At 37.3% G+C, this 24208-nt stretch overlaps 1 protein-coding gene across 1 annotated transcript in view; it reads right to left on the bottom strand.

The window, feature by feature from the left end:
* The window catches only part of OPHN1 (oligophrenin 1), a 435527-nt gene that overhangs the window by 220902 nt on the left and 190417 nt on the right, over nucleotides 1–24208 (bottom strand). Inside the window, exons 11-15 of the mRNA XM_004715440.2 lie at nucleotides 19700–19791; nucleotides 16480–16558; nucleotides 12523–12556; nucleotides 11931–11993; nucleotides 10216–10290 (exon numbers count right to left, since the gene is read on the bottom strand). Coding sequence (XP_004715497.1) covers nucleotides 10216–10290; nucleotides 11931–11993; nucleotides 12523–12556; nucleotides 16480–16558; nucleotides 19700–19791 — 343 coding nt within the window. The remainder of the gene's footprint in view (nucleotides 1–10215; nucleotides 10291–11930; nucleotides 11994–12522; nucleotides 12557–16479; nucleotides 16559–19699; nucleotides 19792–24208) is intronic.

The following is a 24208-nucleotide window of genomic DNA, read 5'->3' on the forward strand; positions in this document are numbered from 1 at the left end:
TCAGTTATCAGGTATCAAAAAACAAAAAAAAAGAAAAAATCATAGCATTGTGAATGAGGGGGAGTGCGGAGTGGGGACCCAGGGCCCATCTGTGGGAAATTGGACATTCTCTTGCAGAAGGGCTGAGGGGAGGAGATGAGCCAGTCAGGGTGCAGTGTAGCAATGATGAAATATACAATTTTCCTCTAGTTCTTGAATGCTTCCTCTCGCCCACTTCAATGATCCCAATTCTACCTTACATATCCAGCTGGATTGGAGGATGTACACTGGCACAGATAGAAACTGAAAATACTGGGAACCCAGGACAGATGAACCCCTCAGGACCAGTGGTGAGAGTGGTGATATCGGGAGGGTGGAGGGAAGGTGAAGGAGAAAGGGGGAACAGAATACAAGGTCTACATATAACCTCTTCCCTGGGGGACAGACAGTGGAGAAGTGGGTGAGGGGAGACGTCGGGTGGTATAAGATATGACAAAATAATAATAATTTATAAATTATCAAGAGTTCAGAGGGAAGGAGGGCGCGGGGAGGGAGGGGAAAAATGAGGAGCTGATACCAAGGGCTCAAGTAGAAAGCAGGTGTTTTGAGAATGATGATGGTAACATATGTACAAATGTGCTTGACACAATTGATGTATGTATGGATTGTGATCAGAGTTGTATGAGCACCTAATAAAATGATTTTAAAAAAGAGTCATAAGTTCCCCTAATAAAATTATTTTTTTAAATCACCACGGAGAATCCTTTAGAGCACCAGCACTCTGACAAACATCGAATCACTGAGTCAGAATCAATTCAATGGCAACTGGTTTAGTTAATTTCTTAGATACCTTATGAAGCTATAACAGAAGACCATATATGGGTGGTCTTGATAATCAAAATTTTATTTTCTCACTATAAGTCTGAATTCAGGATGCCAGCTGGAGAGGACATCTTTCTTTTTCTGTAGAATTTGGAGGATACTTTGCAATGGCTTCTTTGTTTGCCCATACCATTATCTGTATTGGAGATCATTCTTTTATTTATTGGATAATTGTCTAATGATTCATCTTTTCCATTTGAATGATACTGTTCAGCAGTTATTTCAAGGTAGGTAACAAATTCTCACAGGTTTTGTTTATGTGGGAATGACCTGAATTCATCCTTGTTTTTGAAGGATAGTATTGCTGGATTGACAGTTCTTTCCCATCATTGCTTTCCATTACCTTCTGTCTACATGGTTTTTATGCCAATGAATGTCAGCATTTAATCATATCTATGAAAATTTCAAACTAGCTACCATTGAGACAATGCTAACTCATAGTGACATCTTTCGGTGTTTTGAGACTAACTGTTCATGGGAGCATGAAGCCCAGTCTTTCTCCGCTGGTGGTTTGGAACTGCTAAGCATGCAGATTGCAGCCCAACACATAAATGTTTGCACTACCAGGACCCCTTCAGTCTTATCAATGTGTGTTTTATGTTTTCCTCTTGCTGATTTCAAGATTATTTCCTTGCCTTTAATCTTCAAGGGTTTAATTACAATATGTCTTAGTGAAGAACTCTTCAATTTTACTCTACTTGGAGTTCATGAAGCTGCTTGGGTTTGCAGGTTCATTTTCCTTCTCAGGATAATTTTCCTAAATATGCTTCAATGTAGTGAATTATTTAATACAGCTCTTTTGACCACAACCTTTGCAACTCCCACCAAATGACCTTGGTTTTCCTTATGGGTCTGGGTAAGAAGGCAGGAGGAGATACTGACAGTATTATATGATTCATGTAAATAAAATAAAAATGGTCCAACACAATTTTTTAATAATAAAACAAAAGAAGGTAGGACTGGAAAATTAAGGAACAAAATAGTATAACATGCACAAAAATCAAATATCAAGATAATACAGGTAAGAACTTTATATCAGTAAATATTTCAAATAAATGGATGAAACTCTTCAATAAAAATATAGAATTAACAGAATAGATTTTTAAAAACACAATAAACTGTATATTGTCTGCAAGATACACAGCTCAGCTCTAAACACACAAATAGGTTTAAATTAAAAGAATGAAGCAAAGAAATATGACTTAAAAATTGCTTTGGTCAGATAGCAAACACAGAAGAAGCCTCTGCAAGTCCCAGAGAGAGCCCAGCAGGTAGGAATCCTTGCTTTGGGAATTCAGACACTCAATCTGGAAACTGAGTGCATCAAGATTTGGGGCGAAAATCATTCCTTGTTTATTGGCTTCTTCTTTCTCTTTTTCTTCCCCTTTTCTTGCCAGGAAATCTCAGAACTCAGCAACACAGACCTAATCTCTCTGGTCCAGTCACTACTACAGACTCCTACTGGTATGGCTTAGGAGTGCCTCGCTTTCCTCCTGACCATAATCCCCATCCCAGCTCACTCATCCAAGTACCCCACCTGGCTGACGGTGCGGACTCCTGCATGGAGGACGTATTTTGTGGCCTTCCTGGCATGGAAACCCTCAGAGTACAAGTAGTATAATTTCAGACATTTATGGATCCCCAATCCCACTTCAATATCTTTCCTTGGAGCCCCTTCCTCCCAACACCCACATTACACCCACATCTGGCAGGCAGTTAGTTATGGCCACCACCCAAACCAGGGGAATTCTTTCTTTGCTCCTTGGCTTTTGCATTCTGCCTCTATCATATTGTAAGATGATTAATTACCCTTTTAGACTCATAAGGACTCTCTTCTTGGGCACTCAACCACAGGCAGCTGCATTTCCTCTCAGGCATACCACTCCCACCCAAGACAGATTCCATTCTCTGGGTAAGAATTAACCAGTGTCTCACACTACCTAACATTAAATGAAGCTTGCCTCTGCCAAATCAGGGGCAAACTCTTGGCACCTAGGCTTCTGCATCCCCTTATTTCATTATAGGGTGATCAGTGTTCCTCTCCAAACTACAGTTCTTGCCCACAAATCTGTGACTGCAACCTATGACCAGATAGGAACAGGTAGGACAGATCATCCCACCACATTACTTTCTCCAAGGGCACAATAGGACATCTGGGGATCACTTTTGAAAACAAAAGAAGAAATAGATAAATTGAAAACCTCAAACCCTAAAGAAACCCAGAAGACTGAAAAATGAGATAACGTAAAAAAAAACAATAAAATAACTACAGAATAGAATGAAAGAAAAGGAAAATCAAATCAGTGAACTTGAAGATAAACACTTTGACTACAGCCAACAAAAGAAACAATCAAAAATAACAACAAAAAAACCCAAAGGAATCTGAAGAAGTCTTGAGACTCGTGTGGAATGCCATCAAGAGAAAGAACATACATTTCATTGGGATCTTGGAATGAGACAACAAACCAATATACAAAGAAAATAGTAAGAGAATTCATGGGAGGAAATTTCCTCAATATCCCAAAAAAGGAAACAATAACTATCCAGGAAGCTGAAAGAACTCCAAATAGGATAGACTCAAATTGTCTAACTTCAAAGAAAAGGAGAGAATCTTAAGAGCATCTATAGAAAAAATAACAGTCACCTACAAATGAAAATAAATAAGGATAAGCTCTGACTTCTCATCAGAAACTATGTAGGCAAGAAGACAATGAAACAAAATATATCAGATTGTGAAAGGAAAAAACTGCTAACCAAGAATCTTATATCCAGCAAAAGTATCCAACAAATACAAAGGATAAATAGCAGTTATTTCCAAACACGGGAAAATTTAAACAATTCATAAAAACCTACATTATAAAAAAAATATTAACTGGATCTCTATGGTCAGAATTTCAACAACAATAAAATACAAATATGAGACCATCACAATGGACAACACCCAGAACCCAAGACAATTAAACCATGACTTTAGCAACACAGAACTACAGGCAGAAAAAAGAGATGAAATCCCCACAGCCACACGCACCCCCAAATTACCAAATACAAATACTATAAAACGACAACAACAAATCCAATTTATTGGTAATAACACCTTTGGCAATAGACGGAATGCACCAATGAAAAGACTAAGAGTATCAGCCTAGATTCGGAAACAAGACCCATCAATAAGCTGTCTTCAAGAGACACACCTCAAATTCAAACAAGAACAGACTGAGACTCAAAGCATAGTAAAAATATCTACCAAGCCAATGCCAACCAAAAATAAAAATCAGGAGTGGCCACACTAAGCTCCAATGAGTAAACATAAGAAATTAAATTAAAGGTTCCTTGAAATAAACCAGAATGATAACAAAACATCCCCAAATCTAAGAGACATAGCAAAAGGACCTATCGGTGGATAATTTTTTATTAGCAAACAATGCACACTTAAAAAATAAGAGAAAGTCATTATCAACATTTTAACCACACCTTAAAGAATTACAACAAGGAAGACCCCTCCAACAACAGCAAAAAAATAATCATAAAATTAGAGCAGATATAATTGAAATGGAAAACTGAAAAACAATAGAAAATAATCAGGAAGATACAAAGTTTGTTCTTTGAAAGGATGAACAAAATTGACAAACCACTTAACAAAGGAAAAACAAGACACAGATATCTAGAATCTGAGAGGAAAAGGGTGACATCACAACAGGTGCAAATGAAATAAAAAGAATAACGCATTTGTATGAAAAACTCTATTCCAGCAAGTTTGATAGCCCAAGAAATGAACACAGACATACATCATCTAACCAAATCAACACAGACAGAAGTAGCAAACCTCAACAGACACACAACAAAAGAAAAAATAAAGAAGGCCATTAAGAAACTCCCAGCCAAGAAAAGCCCAGGACCAACTTCATAGGGTATTTCTGTCAAACCTCTAGCAAGGAACTGTCACCAATTCTACACAAGCATAGAAATTGACATTCCAAGGCACAGAAATTGACAACAAAATCCCAAACTCATTCTATGAAGCAACTATATCCCTAATACTAAAATCAGGGAAAGATCCCACAAAGACAGAAAACTCCACACCAATATCCCTCAAGGACATAAATGTGAAATTCTTAACAAGATTCTGACCAACAGAATTCAACAATATATGAAAAAAAATAATACACCACAACCAAGTGGGATGCATACCAGGGATGTAAGGATGGTTCATCATCAGAAAAGCAATAAATGTAAACCACCACATAAACAAGACAAAGAATCATATGCTCTTATCAATAGATTCAGAAAAGAAATTGGACAATATCCAACACCCATCCCTGATCAAAACACTCAACAAAATAGGAATAAAAGGGAATCTTCTCAACATACAGAATATATTCGAGTATAAGCTGGCCCGACTATCAGCTGAGGCACCTAATTTTACCCCCAAAACTGCATTAAAAGTGTGCTGAAAAACTCAGCTTATACACAAGTACATACGGTAATAAAATCCATACACACAAAAAGACCAATGGTCAACATCATGCTCAACACGGCCATTCAAAAAATGAAATACTTAGGAATAAAAATAAGAAAAGAAACAAAAATCTGAAAAAGAAAACTACAAAATAAGATTACAAGAAAGCAAGAGACCTACACAAAATGGAAGAGTATCCCATGTTTATGGATAAGTAGACTCAACATAGTGAAAATGCCAATACTACCTGAAGCAATCTACAAATACAATGCAATTGCAATCAAAATCCAAACTATAATCTTTAAATAAATGGAAAAACTAATAACCAACTTCATATGGGGAAGGAAAACAACACATAAGCATAGAACTCATTTAAACAACGAACTAAGTACAAGGCCTGACACTACCCTACCTAAAATCCTACTACACAGCCACCATAGTCAAAATGGAACAGGAGAGAAAACCCAGAAATAAAAGCATCTACCTACAGACAATTTATTTTCCACAAAAGACCAAAAACTATTAAACAGAAAAGAGACTTACTCTTTAACAACTAGTGCTAGAAAAACTGGATCTATTTCTGCAAAAGAATGAAACAAGATACACAGCTCACCCCATGCACCAAGTGAACTCAAGATGAATTAAAGACTTAAATGCAAACCTAAAAGCTATAAGGATCATCAAGAAAATTGGGACCAATTTAAGGACACTATTGCAGGGCATACAAAGACTACCATGGACATACCACAGAAGACATAATAGATGACCAGGACCTATTAAAAATATAACACTTAGGCACATCAAAAGATTTCATCAAAAGAGTAAAACAAGACCTCACAGAATGGGAAAAGCCTTTAGCAGTGACACAACAGATAAGGGAATAATCACTAAAATAATTACACTAACATTAATGAGTACAAGGAAGAAGGAAATGTTCTAAAATTGTTTGTGGGACTGTACAACACTTTTTTATAGGATTCATTTATGGAATCATAATACATGTATATTATATACCAGTAAAGCTGTTGTTTAAAAAGAGAAGAAATGACTCTGTTGGGTAAGTATTGGACTGCTAACTACAAAGTTGGCAGCTCACACCAACCAGCTGCTCTTTGTGAGAAACATGAGTCTATGTGCTTGTGTAAATATTTAAAGCCCCAGAAACCCTATATATGGTCACCATTGGTCAGGATTGATTCAATGACTATAGATTTGGCTTGAGTAACCAAAAGAAGGTTGGGATGACTATGCCAATATTAGAAAAAAATGGCTTTAATTCAAAATCTGTTATAAGAGGCAAATGACATTATATTTCTGGATAAGAGGTGTCCTTCTTAATCATGGAGATATAGCAATTATAAATACACATGCATGCAACGAGAGTCCTACTATATATGACAAAAACTTTGACAGGATTAAAGAGATATATATATTTTCCATAATGTTTGGAGACTTCAATATAATACTTTCAATAAATGATATAACATCTAAACGGAAGATCAACAATGAAGTAGCACTTAAATAACGCTATAAACCAAATACATCTAGCAGACATAGGAGGGGGTTTCAAATTGTGTAAAAAGATTCAATTATCTTTTATAATAGTTTTATTGCCACGTAATTTGCATATCATCAATTTAATAGTTCAATCACAAGAAGTGCTGGATAATCAATTTCAGAACATTTCCTTCTTGCTCGTATTCCTTGTTAACTCCCCATTTCCTCCCAACCTCCCCTGTCATATCCCTAGGTAATTCTTAACGCAGTTACTGTTTATATATTCACCTACCCTGGTTTTCACATACAGAAATTCATAAAAAAAACAAGAAACAAACAAAAAAAAACCAACAAAGACAAAGCAGAGAAAAGCCTCAAGTCAGAAGAAGGCAGAAAATATTAAATACTAAAACAACCTTAAACTGAGTCAATAAGGAGATCAGATGATAAGGTGTTACATTTTAACTTCACTACAGCTGCCATGATTCATTATCTTTTAATTCAATTTCACAATAAAATATTGAAGCCCTCTCATATGAGTGTTACAAAAACTAAACAACACACTATTAAACATCTAATTGTAATCGGGTCAATTCAGACTCACAGCAACCCATGTGCACTAGAAAAAACTGTTCCACAAGGTTTTGCATGATCTACTCTACTTTTCTACTTCTACATACCATTTCTTTCAAAGTATTTCTGGATAAACTTGAATCACCAACTTTTTACTTAGCATCCAAACATGTCAACCATTTGCACTACCAAGATATACAAATTATTTGTCATCCAGCGGAGTATGACTCATTGCAACCATATATATGTGTGTGTGTAAATTTATATAGAAATAAATTTTACTTAAATATTATAGTATTAACCACACAATTATGTTATATAAATAGATAAAGTAAATTCACATAGTTAAATATAAATATTAAATTATCTACATTAATTATATAAAAAGTATAATCCACTGAATATATTTACAAGGGTAAGTCAAAATGGTCTGCTACAAAATCATAGCAAAAATATCACAATATGAAGCTATTCTTTCTTGTCATAACCTCAATCTACATCATGACACTACTGAAAGTGGGGCTTCTATATCTCTTAACTCTTCCTTGAAGAATTCTTTGATTTCCACCACATCAATATTTGTTTTGGCATCCTCAGGGGGCTCAAATAACATTCCTTTTAAAGCAGTGGTTCTCAACCTGTGGATCGTGACCCTTTTGGGGGTCGAATGACCCTTTCACAGAGGTCACCCAATTCATAACATTAGAAAAATTACAGTTATGAAGTAGCAATGAAGATAATTTTATGGTTGGGGGTCACCACAACATGAGGAACTATGTTAAATGGTCGCGGCATTAGGAAGGTTGAGAACCACTGTTTTAAAGTTTTTGTAGTTTGAAGAACAAAAAGCTGCCTGAATGGGGCAAGATCAGGGTAGGGTTTCTTCTAGGACACCCTTTGCTACCGTAGAAGAAAACGAAAATGAAGTGTAACAAAGGAAAAAAAACTCTTCTATGCAATTGTCCTGAATTTTTTCTCATCAATGTTTGTTTTTTTTCCAATTTTTGGAAAACTTCCTTATAATAAGTGTCTGTAATCATCCAGTATGTTTTCAGAAAAAAATTATCAGGATTATTCCTTTGGAAACTCAAATAGCAGTCACCATAACCTTCTGAACTGACCCCTCAGAAATTACTCGTTTGTTCAGATCCTTTTTTATTTTGATGTTACCCTAATGAGATTAGGACAAGTTACCGAGAGAATTTGTCTGAAGCCATCTACTAATTACAGAGATGGCATTTTTGTTGTTGATAGTAGTGTTCAACTTTTTATTATGAATTGTGTGAAAGTTTACAAAGTAGAACAGTTTTATATTAAATAATTCATACACATTTTTTCAGGTCATTGCAATTTCCACAATGCAGCATCACTTATCCCACTTCTTCCTGTGTTTCCTGCTTCCATTCCATCTTTTTCCCTAACTCTTCTGAAATTTATATTTGTGTAAATTATTTCCTTTTGACCTCAAATGGTTTATTCTTCTAAGGTGCAAGTACCTCACTAGTCTTATTGTTCACCTTATAGACCTGTCTATTGTTTGGCTTAAAAGTGAGCCATGAGAGTGAGTTCATTTCCAGACTTGTCAACAAGGGTCCTGGTCTATCTGACCTGTAAGCCTGACTTTTATGAACTTGGGTGAGAGGGAAGGCAATATACAATAAAGGTCAGCAAAAAATGATGGAGGTAGGTGAGAGAAGACATGGAGAGGAGTATAACAGCTAAAGACAATAGAGGTATACACAATTATATATGCAATCCTGTTAGAATGATACACTACAAACACAAATAGTTGCAAGGACAGATTGGAAGGCTGATCAGGTAGAAAGGGAAAGTGTCATATATATGACAGTAGATATCTGAAAATGGTTATTTATCTTTGGTGCAAATATATCCATGAATGAGGTACAGGGGACAGAGCTATGAAAACTCCTTAGACATCACAAAACACCTGAGGGAATGAGTCATTGGGCTGGAGTTCTGCACTATGGTCTCGGGGACACCATGGTCAATTGGCATAACAATACAGAAAGACAAAGCTGTACATCCTATTTTGGTGAGTAATTACTAGAGCCTTAGAAGCTTGTTGAGTGGCCATCTAAGGCACAAATATTGGTTTCTTCCAGTCTGAACAAAAGAAAAATGAAGGAATTTTAAGACATATAGAAACAATTGGTCCAATACACATGGCCCATCTTGCCCACATCAGTCTCCATGACTACAGCTAGCTGGTACTCAACTACCACTACCAATTGCTCTATAAGGGGTTATATCAGGACTTCCAGGATAAAGAGGAATAAAAAATGTGGAACAAAACTTGCAGAGACATGCTCAAATATGTTTTGTTTAGTAAAAAACCTGTACATGTATAAACTGGAACTCCAGAAGCAATACTTTTTTACATATCCTCACATGTGTGCAAACATACATACAGTATTATCCATACAATATTATTCAGCCATAAAGAAATCGGGATGTAGTACACACTAACACACGCAAAAAAATAAGCTTAAAAAACATTTAATTCAGTAAAATAAGTGAGACACACAATGACAAAATTTTATGTTCCCACTTAGATAAACCATATGGAATAGGCAAATGTATACAAACAAAAGAGGAATAGGGAATAATTGTATAAGCGGTATTGAGCTTCTGTTAGGGGTGATATAAACTTTGGCTATAGATAATGGTTTAGGCTGAAAAACATTGTCCAAAAAAATAAAAGAAAAAAACAGCAACAAAAGAAATATTCCAGTGTTTCCCTTTCTTTAATGTCAACTTTCTTTCTAATAATCTCCTCCCATTAAGAATTATGAAGGTAAAATTTTTACCAAAAAAGGTACTCAGCAGCTTCTGAACCTGAATATTGCTGCCCACGGTACGGTACAACCCTTCTGTCTTGATGCCTAGGGAAAGAAAGTCAGGTCAATTTTGTTTATATGGAGTTTTCTTCTCCCTAGGGCAGTGGTCCTCAACCTTCCTAATGCCATGACCCTTTAATACAGTTTCTCATGCTGTGGTGACCCCCAACCATAAAATTATTTTCGTTGCTACTTCATAGCTGTAAATTTGCTACTGCTATGAATCGTAAAGTAAATATCTGATATGCAGGATGTATTAGGCGACCCCTATGAAAGGGTTGTTTGACACCCCCCCAAAAGGCCCATGACCCACAAGTTGAGAACCACTGCCATAGAGGAAAGAACACAAGAAAAGGTCAATCCACTCTCTCCATTTTTTTTCAGTCCTTCCATGCAATAGGCATATGTCCAAATTATTCATACTGCCATTTAAGTTGTACCAGACAGAAAGAATAGACTCTATAGTAAATAGAAGATTTATGTTTAAATGAATGACTGAGAATAATGCTTCCATGTTAGAAGGAAGCTAGGGTTCAATGGACAAAATTTTCCATAGGAAATATCAACTTTCAAATTTTCCTTGAGCAAAAAAAAAAGGAGGTGGCTGGAGTATGGAGATATGAAGGAAAGGATCATTTCCTTCACATATGCTGAAAAAGATAGAGGCGATATTTCAAAGAAAAAAGAGGTTTAGCTACACCTGTCCACATTCTAAATGTCCTCAGAGGGAAACCAGGAAATACTCTAAATTAGGAAAAATGCTGGCTCCACATTTTTAAAAAAAATCATTTTATTGGGGGCTCATAGAACTCTTATCACAATCCATGCATACATCCATTGTGTCAAGTACATTTGTTGCCATCATCATTCTCAAAACATTTTCTTTCTACTTGAGCTCATTTTTCCCCCCTCCCCAACCCCTTTCCCTCACGAACCCTTGATAATTTATAAAATATTATTATTTTGTCATGTCTTACACTGCCCAACGTCTCCCTTCACCCACTTTTCTGTTGTCCATCCCCCAGGGAGGGAGTTATATGTAGATCATTGTGATCAGTTCCCTCTTTCTATCCCACCTTCCCCTGACCCTCCCTCCAGGTATCGCTACTCTCATTATTGGTCCTGAGGAGTTTATCTGTCCTGGACTTCCTGTGTTTCCAGTTCTTATCTGTACCAGTGTACCTTCTCTGGTCTAGCCGGATTTGTAAGGTAGAATTGGTATCATGATAGTGTGTGTGTGGGGGGGAGAATTAAAGAAGTAGAGGAAAGTTGTATGTTTCATCGTTACTATACTGGCTGGCTCCACATTTACCTGAGTTTATATTTGCCCTATAAATTTTTTAAGCAATATATATTGTAACAAAAATAGGATGTAACAAACAATGAAATCATCATAACTCCACTTGAGGAGTGTTAGTACTATTTCAGAGTACTTTAAAAGCCATTTGTATCTCTTCCTCCTTAAAAGCATGAAACCACAAATTATCTAAATATGTTTGAATACCATTTATGTAGAATTTGCTGAAAGTTTATGAATTGTATCAAGGACTGAATGTTTATAGTGTACCTTCCTAAGATGGCTCCTACCCAATAGATGACATCATTGCTACTTTAGAGAAATTACCCCAAAATCAAATCAGAGTGACCAGATCCGAATGTTACCAAAGCTATTGTTCACATCTTACCTTTGGTCTCAATGACATTGATGCACTTTCTGACAAATTTAAACCCTACTTCATTCAGCTCCACTGTTACAAGCAAAGAAAAGTAGAATTAGACCTGCTGCAATAAACCTTGCCTACTAAACATTTAATGATCATGCAAAGCAATTCTAGTGAAAGACCTAGGGGCTTAGCCTTTTTCCCCAATCACCCTAAAGGAAAGTCCTTTTATTCAGAGGTTTATAGTTTTAACTCTTACAATAACAAAATGTTTTCGGCTCGCTGTTTGCTTTTATATAGGTTTTATGCATCAAATTTGAAACATTCACTTGAAAATGAACATAATTCCTATCATGTGCTCACTACAAGAAGAACATATGTGTTTATGTTTCTACTAATAACCTCACCATAAGTTAAGATAAAGTGACTTCTTTATTTTAACTGACAGGCAGATTTAAAACAGATATATATCATTAAAAACAGATCAGGTTTTAATTTCACAGAGGCAACCATATACAATCCTGCATCAGTATTATAGTATAAATGATAACATTTATTGTGATTCAGACAATTGGCAGTTTGTAATGTCAGTAGAACTTAATTATGAATGACTCACTTTCTTCCTGTTTTGTTATGGGGTTGTGGTAGATCTACAAAAGAAGGGAAACAAAAAAAGAACCATAGGTATTGTGAATCATTGGAGAGCATTAGGGAAGATATAACACCTCTTTTCCCAGATAGGTCATCAAAACCATTAGACTCTAGGGTTTTAACAAAGAGAAACATTGTTTTGGGAACTCTTCAACTGTTCATATTTGAATCATCTTGTCTAGATGGAAGGTTTTAAGAAGATGGATTAACACTCCCTGAAAATTGGTGATGTAATGGTTACACAATGGGCTGCTAACCACAAGGTAAGCAGTTTGAAAATACCAGCCACTCTGAGGGAGAAAAAAATGAGGTTTTCTACTCTGGTAAAGAGTTACAGTCTTGGAAATCCACAGGGGCAGTTCGACTCTACCCTATAGGGTCACTGTAAGTCCAAATTGACTCGATGGTAGTGAGAAAACTGCACTGGATTTCATAAGAGCTGAAGGTACCCTACCCATATTAGATATTTATTTACATAAATAAATCATTGAATATTTTTATGATTGAGGTAAAATATGAGAAGAAAAAGAAAGTCATTTTTTCATGGATTTCTGGGCAGAATACAAATGTCCCAGATACCAACTTGCCCATCTCAAAGACTAGTTTATGGGTATTTCTCTGTGAAAAGGTATGCCCACCTAAAAGAAATCCATGAATTTACCAAGATTTCCCCCAGTGGTCTTAAAGTGTGCGTTGTGATAGATAGGTAAGTGTGAAACTAAAGGGAAAATACTTTAGTTCATAGTGTAATCCTAGACCAACATTCAACCTCATCATGAAAACTTGGACATGTGTTTCTCATTCTTTAGACCTCAAAATCACTATATAACATGGATAAAGTTAGCCTAGCTCTTTCTTCAACCCAGAGTCTTCTTTGACTCTTTAAACCAGGGGTAGGGAACTACGGCGGAGTGAAATTTCTTAATGTGGCTCTTCTATCAAAGCCTCTGTAGCTCCCACCAAATGCTTCTGTGGGACTGTGCTAACTGAGGGGAATGGGTCAGTTTTCTTTACCCACCCACCCCTACAAAAATGAGATATTTTCGAAGCAGCAACAGAAAGCGAAACCCTGAGGACTTTGGAAGAGCACTCCAAGATTTCTGTTGGAAGTGGCAAAGGCTGCCTGAGACCAGATGCACCAGACACTGTGACACAGAGCAGTGCTGAGACTATGGAGTACCTTCTCCTCATCTGATCCCAAACCTGTGATACAGTGTGACAGAGCAAAAGGTGGGCTGGTTTCTTGGCCCATGAAAATAAACTCTAAGGGACCATGTTGCTGAGAGACTAAGGGCTGGAAAGAGAGCTGGCTGTTGGCTGAAGAGAGGTGTTGCTGTGGACCAATGACTGTATCCTTAGTTTCCTGATCCTGATTATGGTAACCTACTAACTTCCATAATAAACGCCTGTGGTGGTTACACAATTTCATGTCAACTTGATAAAGGGGTGGAGTCTAACCTGTCAACCAGGCCACAGCCTGGTGATCCCTCCTTGTGTGTGTAGCCTTCTTATGAGGATTCTGGGACTTCCCTTTTTCCGCCCCGTAGGTGGGACACTCTCTCTGTTTCATAATCCTTTTGACAAGCCACATGAAGCCACACTGATAGCAGCCAGAGCCCTGGAGATGCATCCACTGCCACTGGATCCATAGGACTTTCCACCCACCAGTCTGTGATCGTCCTGTATTTGGCATCATTGCATATGCTGTGTGAGTCTGAAGAGGAATTCATGGGCTAATACTGGACATATGGGCTAATATTAATCTTATGGACTTGACGTGGACTGGGCTAGGGTATTTTATTGATGTATAATTACTTCTTGATGTAAAATTCTCTCTTGCACATATATGAGTGTCTCTGAATTTCTTTAATCACTTGGCCTAAGACACCTTTAATTTTGAGTATTGTCTGTGAGTTCTGTGTGGCCATTGAAATACAGTGCTGTGAGAGTTTATTAAAGCAGCAACATTAGTGGTGTAAGGCTGTAGATATTTAGATATTTACTTAATAGTTTACTTAATGTTAGATATTTACTTAATAGTTTCTCCTTTTAAGAGAAAACATTTTCGCATGTGTGTACCTGGGTATTTATATGACAGATATATCTGTGTTGGTCTAGTCTTGTTGTCACTTTTACACATAGATTTTTTTTAAACATTTTATTAGGGGTTCACACAATTGTTATCGCAATCCATACACACATCAATTGTGTAAAGCACATTTGTACATCATTCTCAAAACATTTTGTCTCCACTTAAACCCCCCCACTAGGTCCTCATTTTCCCCCTCCCTCCCCACTCCCCCTCCCTCATGAGCCCTTGATAGTTTATAAATTGGTATTTTGTCATATAGATTTTTTTAAGCTGTCCATAATCAAATTGGTCAGGATCCAAATTCAATGGCTTCATGATATCACATTATTCTCCACAAAAGGCCACCCTTCAGTTTTTAAACACGTAAAAAGAGAGCAGGTGGAAGAGAAGGAAATGTTACATAAATGTCTTCATGATCCTCATACCATTTTCTTAGAGAAACATCACAGCTGTGTAATAGTTAAGCATCAGAATTCAGGGGTTGGGTGCTGGCATATTCTTTAGATGACAGTACTCATACCACTTTTCCTCTGCTACCTTCTTAGTTATTCTAAATACATGCAGAGACCTGGGCCCTACTCTTTGGTCTCCAGGGCACTAGGGGCACAAAGAAAAAAAACTTGAATGAAATTCCCCTCAAAGCAGGTTTTTGCCTTAAATAACGCAAGAGGATAGGACAATATCCAAATACTGCTGAGTATTGATAGATTTTCACTCATCCTTAAGCTCAGTTAGAAACACCTAAAATAAGGTTTATAGATTGACTTTCTTTTTTTTTTTCCGAAACAACCCTATGAGGCAGGTATAATCAAAAATCACTGACATTGAGTTGATTCCAACTGATGGTGACCCTAAAGGACAAATTAGAACTGCTCTTTTAGGTTTCTTAGACTTTAAATCTTTAGCGAAGCATATAGCTTCATCTGTCTTTTGTGGAGTGTCTGGTAGGTTTGAGCTGCTGACCTACTGATTAGCAGCTCTATGGGTAGCCTAATATGCCTCCAGGTCGCCAGGTAGGTAGAACAGATATTATTAAATCATTTTATTGATAATGAAATGAAATCTCCGGGTAGTAAAACGACATGATTAAGGTTCCATAACCATTGATTGACAGAACAAGGGAATATATTCAGGCTTTTGTGATTCCTAAATAAGGAAGTAGAACTGATTTCATATACCACTGGAGGAAACCTATAGAGGGGTACTAAAGAAAACGGACTTTTGCTTGTCCTCCTCTGCAACAGTATTTTAAATGGAATGATACTTATTGGGATACAGAATAGCAAAACCGTGTCCTCTACCAGCTGCACCCTTAAAGAGTTAGTAGAGTAATGGGTGGTGGGGCAGCAATAACATTTTAAATGAAAGCTCAATAAATGCTTGTCATGGCAATTACTTTCCAACATTCTATACACTACAAGAGGGCTTCTCAAAAATTCATGGGAATGGTATGCTATATGTTCAGTTCATATATTTCCACAAACTTTTTAAAGCTTCCTCATATATAAATTCTGCATTCTAAAGAAGACTTGATGTTCTTTCTGTAAGAAGATCTTCTTGGCACAGCCACATAGCTTAACATTAGACCAAGGAACTGAGAAAATTAGATTCTAGGCCCAGATTTCATTCCTTCTATAAGATGTCAAGTCCATTACTCTCTCAGAAACTCAAGTTGCCTTACTGTTTAAACACAGACGTGGAATCAACAATTAATCCAGCTAGAAAATTCTGCTTATGAGAAATTTTTGACCATTTAATTGCCTCAAAACCACTGTTACCACTAGAGGGCACTCATATACTAGGGTTTCTCCAGTGTCACAGCTAACTTACAGGCTCTTTCCCATCCATGGCCTCCATCCATAGCCTTCTGTTTGCTTCAGAAAGGGCTTGTAGAGTGATGGCTCCTGACCTAAGGGAGAGGTGAAGTGACAAATTTAATGCAGAAAACTCATCTGGAAGCATGGAATGCTGTGTTTCCTCTCTGTCCTGAGATTTGTCACTAAATAAGCACATGAATATGGAACTGAAGTTGTTCAAACTGCATTTACTGGGAATAATGAAAAATTTAAGGAATAGTAACTTTGAGAATACTGAGAATTGTGCTATCTCAATGGCCTCATACAAGGATCAGACAAAGAAATATGAAGGCAGGTATCATACGACAGACTTAATTGGTCCCATTGGCCTTGAGAAACATTGCTTCCTTCTCTTGCGTGTCAGCCACAGTCTGGGCTCAGAAGATGAGCATGTTTATCATAGCCGCATTCACCTATCTAGAAAAAGACTTGACTCCTTTTACCACTTAATATGTTTAAAGACAATTTCCAGTCAGAAAGGAATCAACAACATGTACACCGTCTCAACCACAGAGAGGATATTATTTAGCCGACTAAAGCAATTCTTAAAACTAATAAATAATAACTAATATTTGTTGAATTCTAAGTGCCAGGCTCTGTTCTAAGTTTTTTACATGTGTTAACTCATTTAATCCACCTAATAATACTATAAATTATGTTCTTAGGAAGCACTTGATCATTCTTGAGTACTACAGAAAGTCAAACTCAAGGAACAATATCATGAAGGTCAGGATGCTAAAGTGGAAAAAGTACTGGCTTCTAGTCAAGTCTCCTCTATTAATTAACTTTATGACCAAAATATGTGTATAACATTTTGGCAGTAAAATGCAGTGGTTAGTGTGTGGTCCTGGAAACAAGAATGCCTGGATTTGGATCCTGACTCTGCTATCTGTCAGCTGTGTAACACTGAAAAAGCGGCTACCTTCTCTCTGTCTCCTCATCTTTTTGAAATGGGGAAAATAACATTGTCACTTAATGGGACTGTGGGGAGCACTTAAGAAGCTGCAAATGATGCCTGATCCATAGGAGGTACCCTGCAAATAGCAGTTACTATTATTATTGTTATTGTACCCCTTCAATCTTTGAAACTATGTTTTCAAATGCTATTTTAATAGCACTAAATGGAAAATGCTATCCCCTGGTCCTGGAATATAAAAAGGGCATCAAAGTCCTCTGCTATTGAACAAGACATTGGGCAGCTGATGCCTACAGGCAGCCTGATTGTTCTTGACATCAAATTGCCTTGCCAGGAAAGCAAATGGCACATCCCTTAGTAAACTGCTTGTACAGAGAAGTACCTCACATGCTTTCTATTATATTTGATGCTCTACTAGCAGCATGTATATGCTACTTCTAATAGAGAATGGAACAAAACAAAAGAACATGTGCTTTGTAGTACTATAAATGTCCATTTGAGCTCAGCCTCACTGAATACGTTGTGAATTTGTTTAGACAAGTCAGATAAATGTACTTAAGTCTCAGTTTTCTTATCTATAAAGTGTGGGGTGGATAGTGGAGAATAAATGTCGGAATGTTTTGTTTCCAAGGGCCCAATAGTCAATAACTAAAATCGTAGACTCATAAAACCTTTACACCCTCAGACAGAATCACAGAATTTTCAGCATTTTAAAGTTAAAAAAAATCTGACATTTAATAACAAATACAAAATTTAATGTTTATTGTTAAATGTAGCTTTTAACATGAGGCAGGCACATCAGCAGATAAAAGAAGTACAACAATTAATTAGTCTCAGCCCCTAAATGCAAGTTCAAACTGTTTGCAACAGATTTGAATCAATGATGGTTATTTGCAAGTAGATTACAAATGTAAGCTGAAAACAGATCAGAATGTTTAATTTATTTCAAGCATCTTAATGCTTCATAGCTACAGACACTAAAAGTTCATAACAGGAAAACATAGCAAAAGGTCATTTTCTCTGGTCAACAGAATTTCCTTCATTGAAATGAGCCTGAAATAGTCAAGAAAAATAAGTGACAGTCCCATGGCTACACAATTGCAGTCATCTTTGATAGAGGCCATTCATGTTTAATAAAGAAGGTCATGCAGATTCAAAAATTAAAAATCTGAAGGACAACCAATGGTATCCCAAATTTTAAAATAGGGAAACAGACTAGGAGTTACTGGTTCTAAATAAAAATTAAAATGTCCTTATTTCTTAATATGATCTTTATTATTCCAGTTGCTGACAACTTTACTCACACATTATTGTAATCCACGCATCATTTTTCTTTCTAATAATTTAATGTTGATAAAATGCATTCTATTAATCGATACTAAGAATACACTGAAATAAAATCTAGAATCCTATTTAATCACCAAGGTTGGCATCAGTCTCTCAACTTCAAAGTGCACTTCCCCCAAAATATCTCCAAATACTCTTTTAAACTTAAAAGTTATGTTTCCCTTAATAAAGTTGCTCAAATTCAGTAAACAAAGAATGAGAGAGAAATAAAAGCAAGCACGTCCAAAGTTTACAAGTGATAAAATTAATTTCTGACAGTTAATAAACGTTTCCAATTCACATAAATAGCTAAAAGGTATGGGAAGTCTACAGCAAGTTTACATAGAGTAGGGTACGAAAGCCCCACCATCACTCTCTACCCTGTCTGCCCTTCCTCCAAAATGCATGCTGATTCACTTGCTTTTCTCTGTCATATTAATAGATGAAAAAAGAAAGAACTTTAATATTACATCCTATTTGTAGCATAGCCAAATGTTGTTTACATATATGATAGCATATTAAATCCAAGAAGTGACTTTTTGTGTCCAGAACAACTAGGGCACCAAAAACAAAGCAAAATATATCTATTTTGTTGGTCACCCTATTCCAACTCAGTGATGCTACAGGACAGAGTAGAACTTCCCCGTAGGGTTTATAATGCTGTATAATATTTACAGAAGCAGACTGATACAGCTTTCTCCTACCAAGCAGCTGATGAATTTGAACCACAATCTTTTTAGTTAGCTCCTGGTAGGTGAAGAAAAGCTGATTAGAACTTAGCTAGACCTAACAGGGATTACTATGGAGAGCAGCCAAAAAAGTCAAGACAATGATTTGCTTGAACAGATTTGTTCCTACTCATCAATAGGTATGACAGAAGAAAATAAAAGACCTTTCCAGGTTTAGCATCTGGCACTTGGGGACACTGACAATTTACAACAATCCAGCTTACCTTTCATTAGTTTCTATATCAAAACAGAACCTCTTGTCTATAGATTCAGTCTTCCTTCTCACACAGTACTTCAGGGTTAAGTCCAAAGGCCCCTGATAAAAGAGAAAGAATGATAGCCAGTTTGAAACAAAACAAAACAAAAGACCACAGAAGTTTCTTCTGCCTCATCAAGTAAGGCATCTGTTAAGGCAGCAGGAGCAATGTGTACACTTACTGAGAAACTTGTTCTTAAAACAGTCGAAGGGATCAGGTGATCCCATCATCAGAACAAAAAAATCTTACCATAGTGAATAATGGGGGGAGTGCGGAGTGGAGATCCAAAGCCCATTAGTAGGTCACTGGAGATCCCCTTGCAGAGGGGTCTCGGGGAGGAGATGAGCCAGTCAGGGTGTGATGTAACAATGATGAGAAATACAACTTTCCTCTAGTTCCTAAATGTTTCCTCCCCGCTCCCACTACCATGACTAGAATTCTAACTTGCAAGACTGGCTAGACCCGAGGAGGTACACTGGTACAGATAGGAACTGAAAATACAGGGAATCCAGGACGGATGAGCCCTATAGGACCAGTGGTGTGAGTGGCAAAACAGGGAGGGTAAAGGGAGAATGGGTAGGAAAGAGGGAACCGATTACATGGAACTGTGTGTGACCTTCTCCCTGGGGGACAGACAACCAAATAGTGGGTGAAGGGAGACGTCAGACAGGGCAAGATATGACAAAATACCCATTTATAAACTATCAAGGGCTGACGAGGGAGGGGGGAGCGGGGAGGGAGGGGAAAAATGAGGACCTAATGTCGGGGGTTTAAGTGGAGAGAAAATTTTTTGAGAAACGATGTACAAATGCGCTTTACAACAATTGATGTGTGTATGGATTGGGATAACAGTTGTATGAGCCCCTAATAAAATGTTAAAAAAAAAAAAAGACCTTATGGGACAGAGCAGAACTGTCCCTGTGGGTTTCTAAAACTGAAAAAAAAAAACAGTATTTCCTGCAAGATAGCAGATGGTTTCTCCCTGATCCAAGAAGCAATCACTGACAGCAAGAGAATATGCTCATACACGTCAGTGCTACTTTGCAAACATGGCAGAATATATAAATTCAATATAGGTTATCTCAAGGGAGTGAAACAGAAATGGGCTGCCCAAAGGTCATTAAACACAAATAATGAAATCTCCTGATCACTCCACATAGGGAAGTTGCAATTGGGAAAATGACTTTTTGTAGCCCTCTTTAAAAGGTCAAGGAGTCTTGATGGTGCAGTAGTTACGTGTTGGCCTGCTAACTGCAAGGTGAGCAGTTTCAAACCACCAGGGGATTGAGGGAGAAAGATGGTGCTTTCAACTTTGGTAAAGTTTTACAGTTTCGGAAATTCACAGAGGCAGTTCTATCCTGTCCTACAGGATTGCTTTGAGTTGGCATTGACTTGATGGCAGTGAGTTTGGAGGTGTTTCTTGGTGTTTTAGAAGGTCAGAGGGAAATTGAAGAAAGAGTGGCAGAAAGAGTAGGGAGGAAAAGATTCAGTTACCCATTTCCATATTCTTGAAGATAATCAGAATAATCAAAATAATCCCCCCCTAAGGGAGGGCAGGGAGTCCTGGTGGTGTAGTTGTTGTACGGTGGACTGTTAAGAGCAAGGTCAGCAAGTCAAAAACACCAGCTGCTCCAAGGGAGAAAGATAGGGCTTTCTACACCCATAGACAATTACGGACTCAGAAACTCGCAGGGAAAATTCTACCCTGTTCTATTGCATTGCTAGTGAGTCAAAATCGACTCAATGGCAATGAGTTTGGTTTTTGAAGGGAGGACAGGCACAGTGAAAATAAGCCAATTTGATATTTTATGCATGCAGAATAGTGTGTTCCACCTCAGTCTTCAATGTGGTATAGGGAAGATAATTTACGCATCATCTACTATGTGTCACATATCATGTTAGGTATTTGTAATGGACTTTCTTCACAATAACCATAATAGGAAAGTGAAGCTCACATGTATTCAATGGTTTCCCCAAATTCAGCAATGTTAGAATAGTCAACATAGTAATAAACTAGATAGCTTTAAAACCCAAGGTTCTGTCATATGTGGTACAAATGGTTAATTAACAGCTGCTAACAGAAAAGTTAAAAGTTTAGAGTCCACTTAGAGGTACCTCAGAAAAAAGGTCTAGCAATCTGGAAATTTAAAATATATTAGAAATCCTACGGAGCACAGTTCTACTCTGACACCATAGGATAGCCATACATTAGTCAATTTGACAACAATTGATTTGGTTTGGGATTTGTGTCACTTCTGTCATTTGCTACCTATCTGTAACCCTGAGCATTTTTATGATCTGAGTCATAACTTCACAATCTATTAAATGGGAATAATATCACTAGCACTAAAGTTTCAAACTCTAAACTTTTCTTAAGTGCCAAGTCTCTGCCTAGGCACCATGCTAGGCACTTCCAGATACTATGCCATCCAAAATGCCCTATATGGTTCATTATCCAATATCTGTCTCCTTTTGCTGATCCAAAATTAACCTTCCAATCTGCCTTACCTACCTCAATATTTGGAATCCCGAATACTGCATTGTTAGAGTTTTTCAAAAGGATAATTATTAAAAGGGGCATCCTAGTGAGTTAAATGTTGAGTTGCTAACCACAAGGATGACAGTTTGAACCCACCATTTGTTCCATGGGATAAAACTAAGACTCTCTGCTCCCATAAATATTTGCAGTTTTAAAAATGCTATAGGGCCTGATATATAATCAACCTGATAGCAGTGGATATGTACACCCTACCACTTTTAAACTCTAAATTCCCTCATTATTAATTGCACTAGAGTTAGTGGAAGCCTAACTCTATCACTGTTTACCTACTTTATGCCTTGGCAGTATAGATGTATTCCTATTTCTCACACATATTTTTATGACTACAAGACTTGTATACAGTTTCTTTCACACACAAAAATAATTTTCCTAGGTTCTTTGACCTAACACTCATCTATAAATTTATGATATGTGCTGGTTTGCATTTTGGTGTATATTTGCCACTGGTATTTCAAATGACAGCCAGGTCACGTACAGTAGGTAGATTCAGGCAGAGTTTCCAGGCTAGAAAGAAGAAATAGGTGGACCACTTCTGACAGATTAGCCACTGAAAACTGTATGAGTACAGTTCAACATTATTTGATGTTGGGTTAAAAGATAAACATCTCAGGTTGGAAGGTACTCAAACTCCAATTGGTTAACCTAAATAATATGGATGTGGCAAACGTTCGGGACTTTCAATTGCTGGATGGGGCACAAATCAAAATAAGAAGAAATAGCAGCAAACATTCATAAATAAGTAGAAGATAAACTGTACAAAATATGAATGTAGGAAAATTGGAAGTCATCAAAAATGAAATGGTACATATTGAATAAGAGAATCATATGGATTACTATGCCAGAAATAACAAAGTGAAGAGGAATGGCATCAGAAGAACATTTCAAGATCTATCTTGAAGTATAATGCTGTCTGTGATACGATAATATCTACACCTATCAGGAAATCAAGTTAACACAACTATTATTCAAATTTATTCGCCAATGCCTAAATCCAAGGATGAAGAAATTAAATAATTCTACCAATTCTTCAAGGAGTCCCGGTGGTATAGTGAGTTACATATCGGGATGCTAACTACAAGGTCAGAAGTTTGACTCTACCAACTGCTCCACAAGATAAGACTGTCTCCTCCCATGGAGCTTTAAAGTCTCAGAAACCTAAAGGGGCAGCTCTACTCACAGAGTTGTTATGAGTCAAAATTTGACTTGAGGGAAGTGTGTTACCCACATCCTCAGCCTGAAGTTGATCAAATATGCAATCAAGATGCACTGATAATTACTGGCAATTGCACTGTGAAGGCTGGAAATGAAGAGAAAGGAATATTTGGAAAATAGGACTTTGGTGACTGAAACAACGCTGGAGATTGCATGATAAAACTTTGCAAGACCAAAAAATTATTCATAGGGGCCAGCCCCAATCCCAACTACGTGGACACCTGCCCCTCGCCCCAGAAGAATTTACTTCAGAGGACAGTACTGAAGCTGCAACTCAGGGAAAGGGACATGTCTGATCAGAGCACACAGAAGCAAATGAAGGGGAAGGAAGAGAGTGGAGCACATCCTGGCTCACCAAGCCTTGAGGACGATATCCCAGCTCAGAGCAGCCAATCGACAGAGAGGACCATATGGCCGACCCCATTATGATACAAGAAATCCCTCACTGACCCACAGCCCTACATGGGCCAACACTGGAGACACAATGTGGGAATTGTGCCCAATCTGACCCAACCACACCGATGCAAAACACTAAGGGTGTGCAACAGAACAGCTAGGGAAACAGAGCAATGAGGTCCCAAGGTAATATAAAAAATAGACTTTGGGGCCAGGTCGTGACACCCCATCAGATTTGACCAGAAAACACTCCTAAAGGCCAACAAACAGTCCTTGAACTAACTACAGGCTTTTCTTTTTTTTTTTTT

The sequence above is a fragment of the Echinops telfairi genome, unplaced genomic scaffold, assembly GCF_000313985.2.
Source record: "Echinops telfairi isolate 266 unplaced genomic scaffold, ASM31398v2 ScPeMD7_7423;HRSCAF=8461, whole genome shotgun sequence".
Classification (NCBI taxonomy): domain Eukaryota; kingdom Metazoa; phylum Chordata; class Mammalia; order Afrosoricida; family Tenrecidae; genus Echinops; species Echinops telfairi.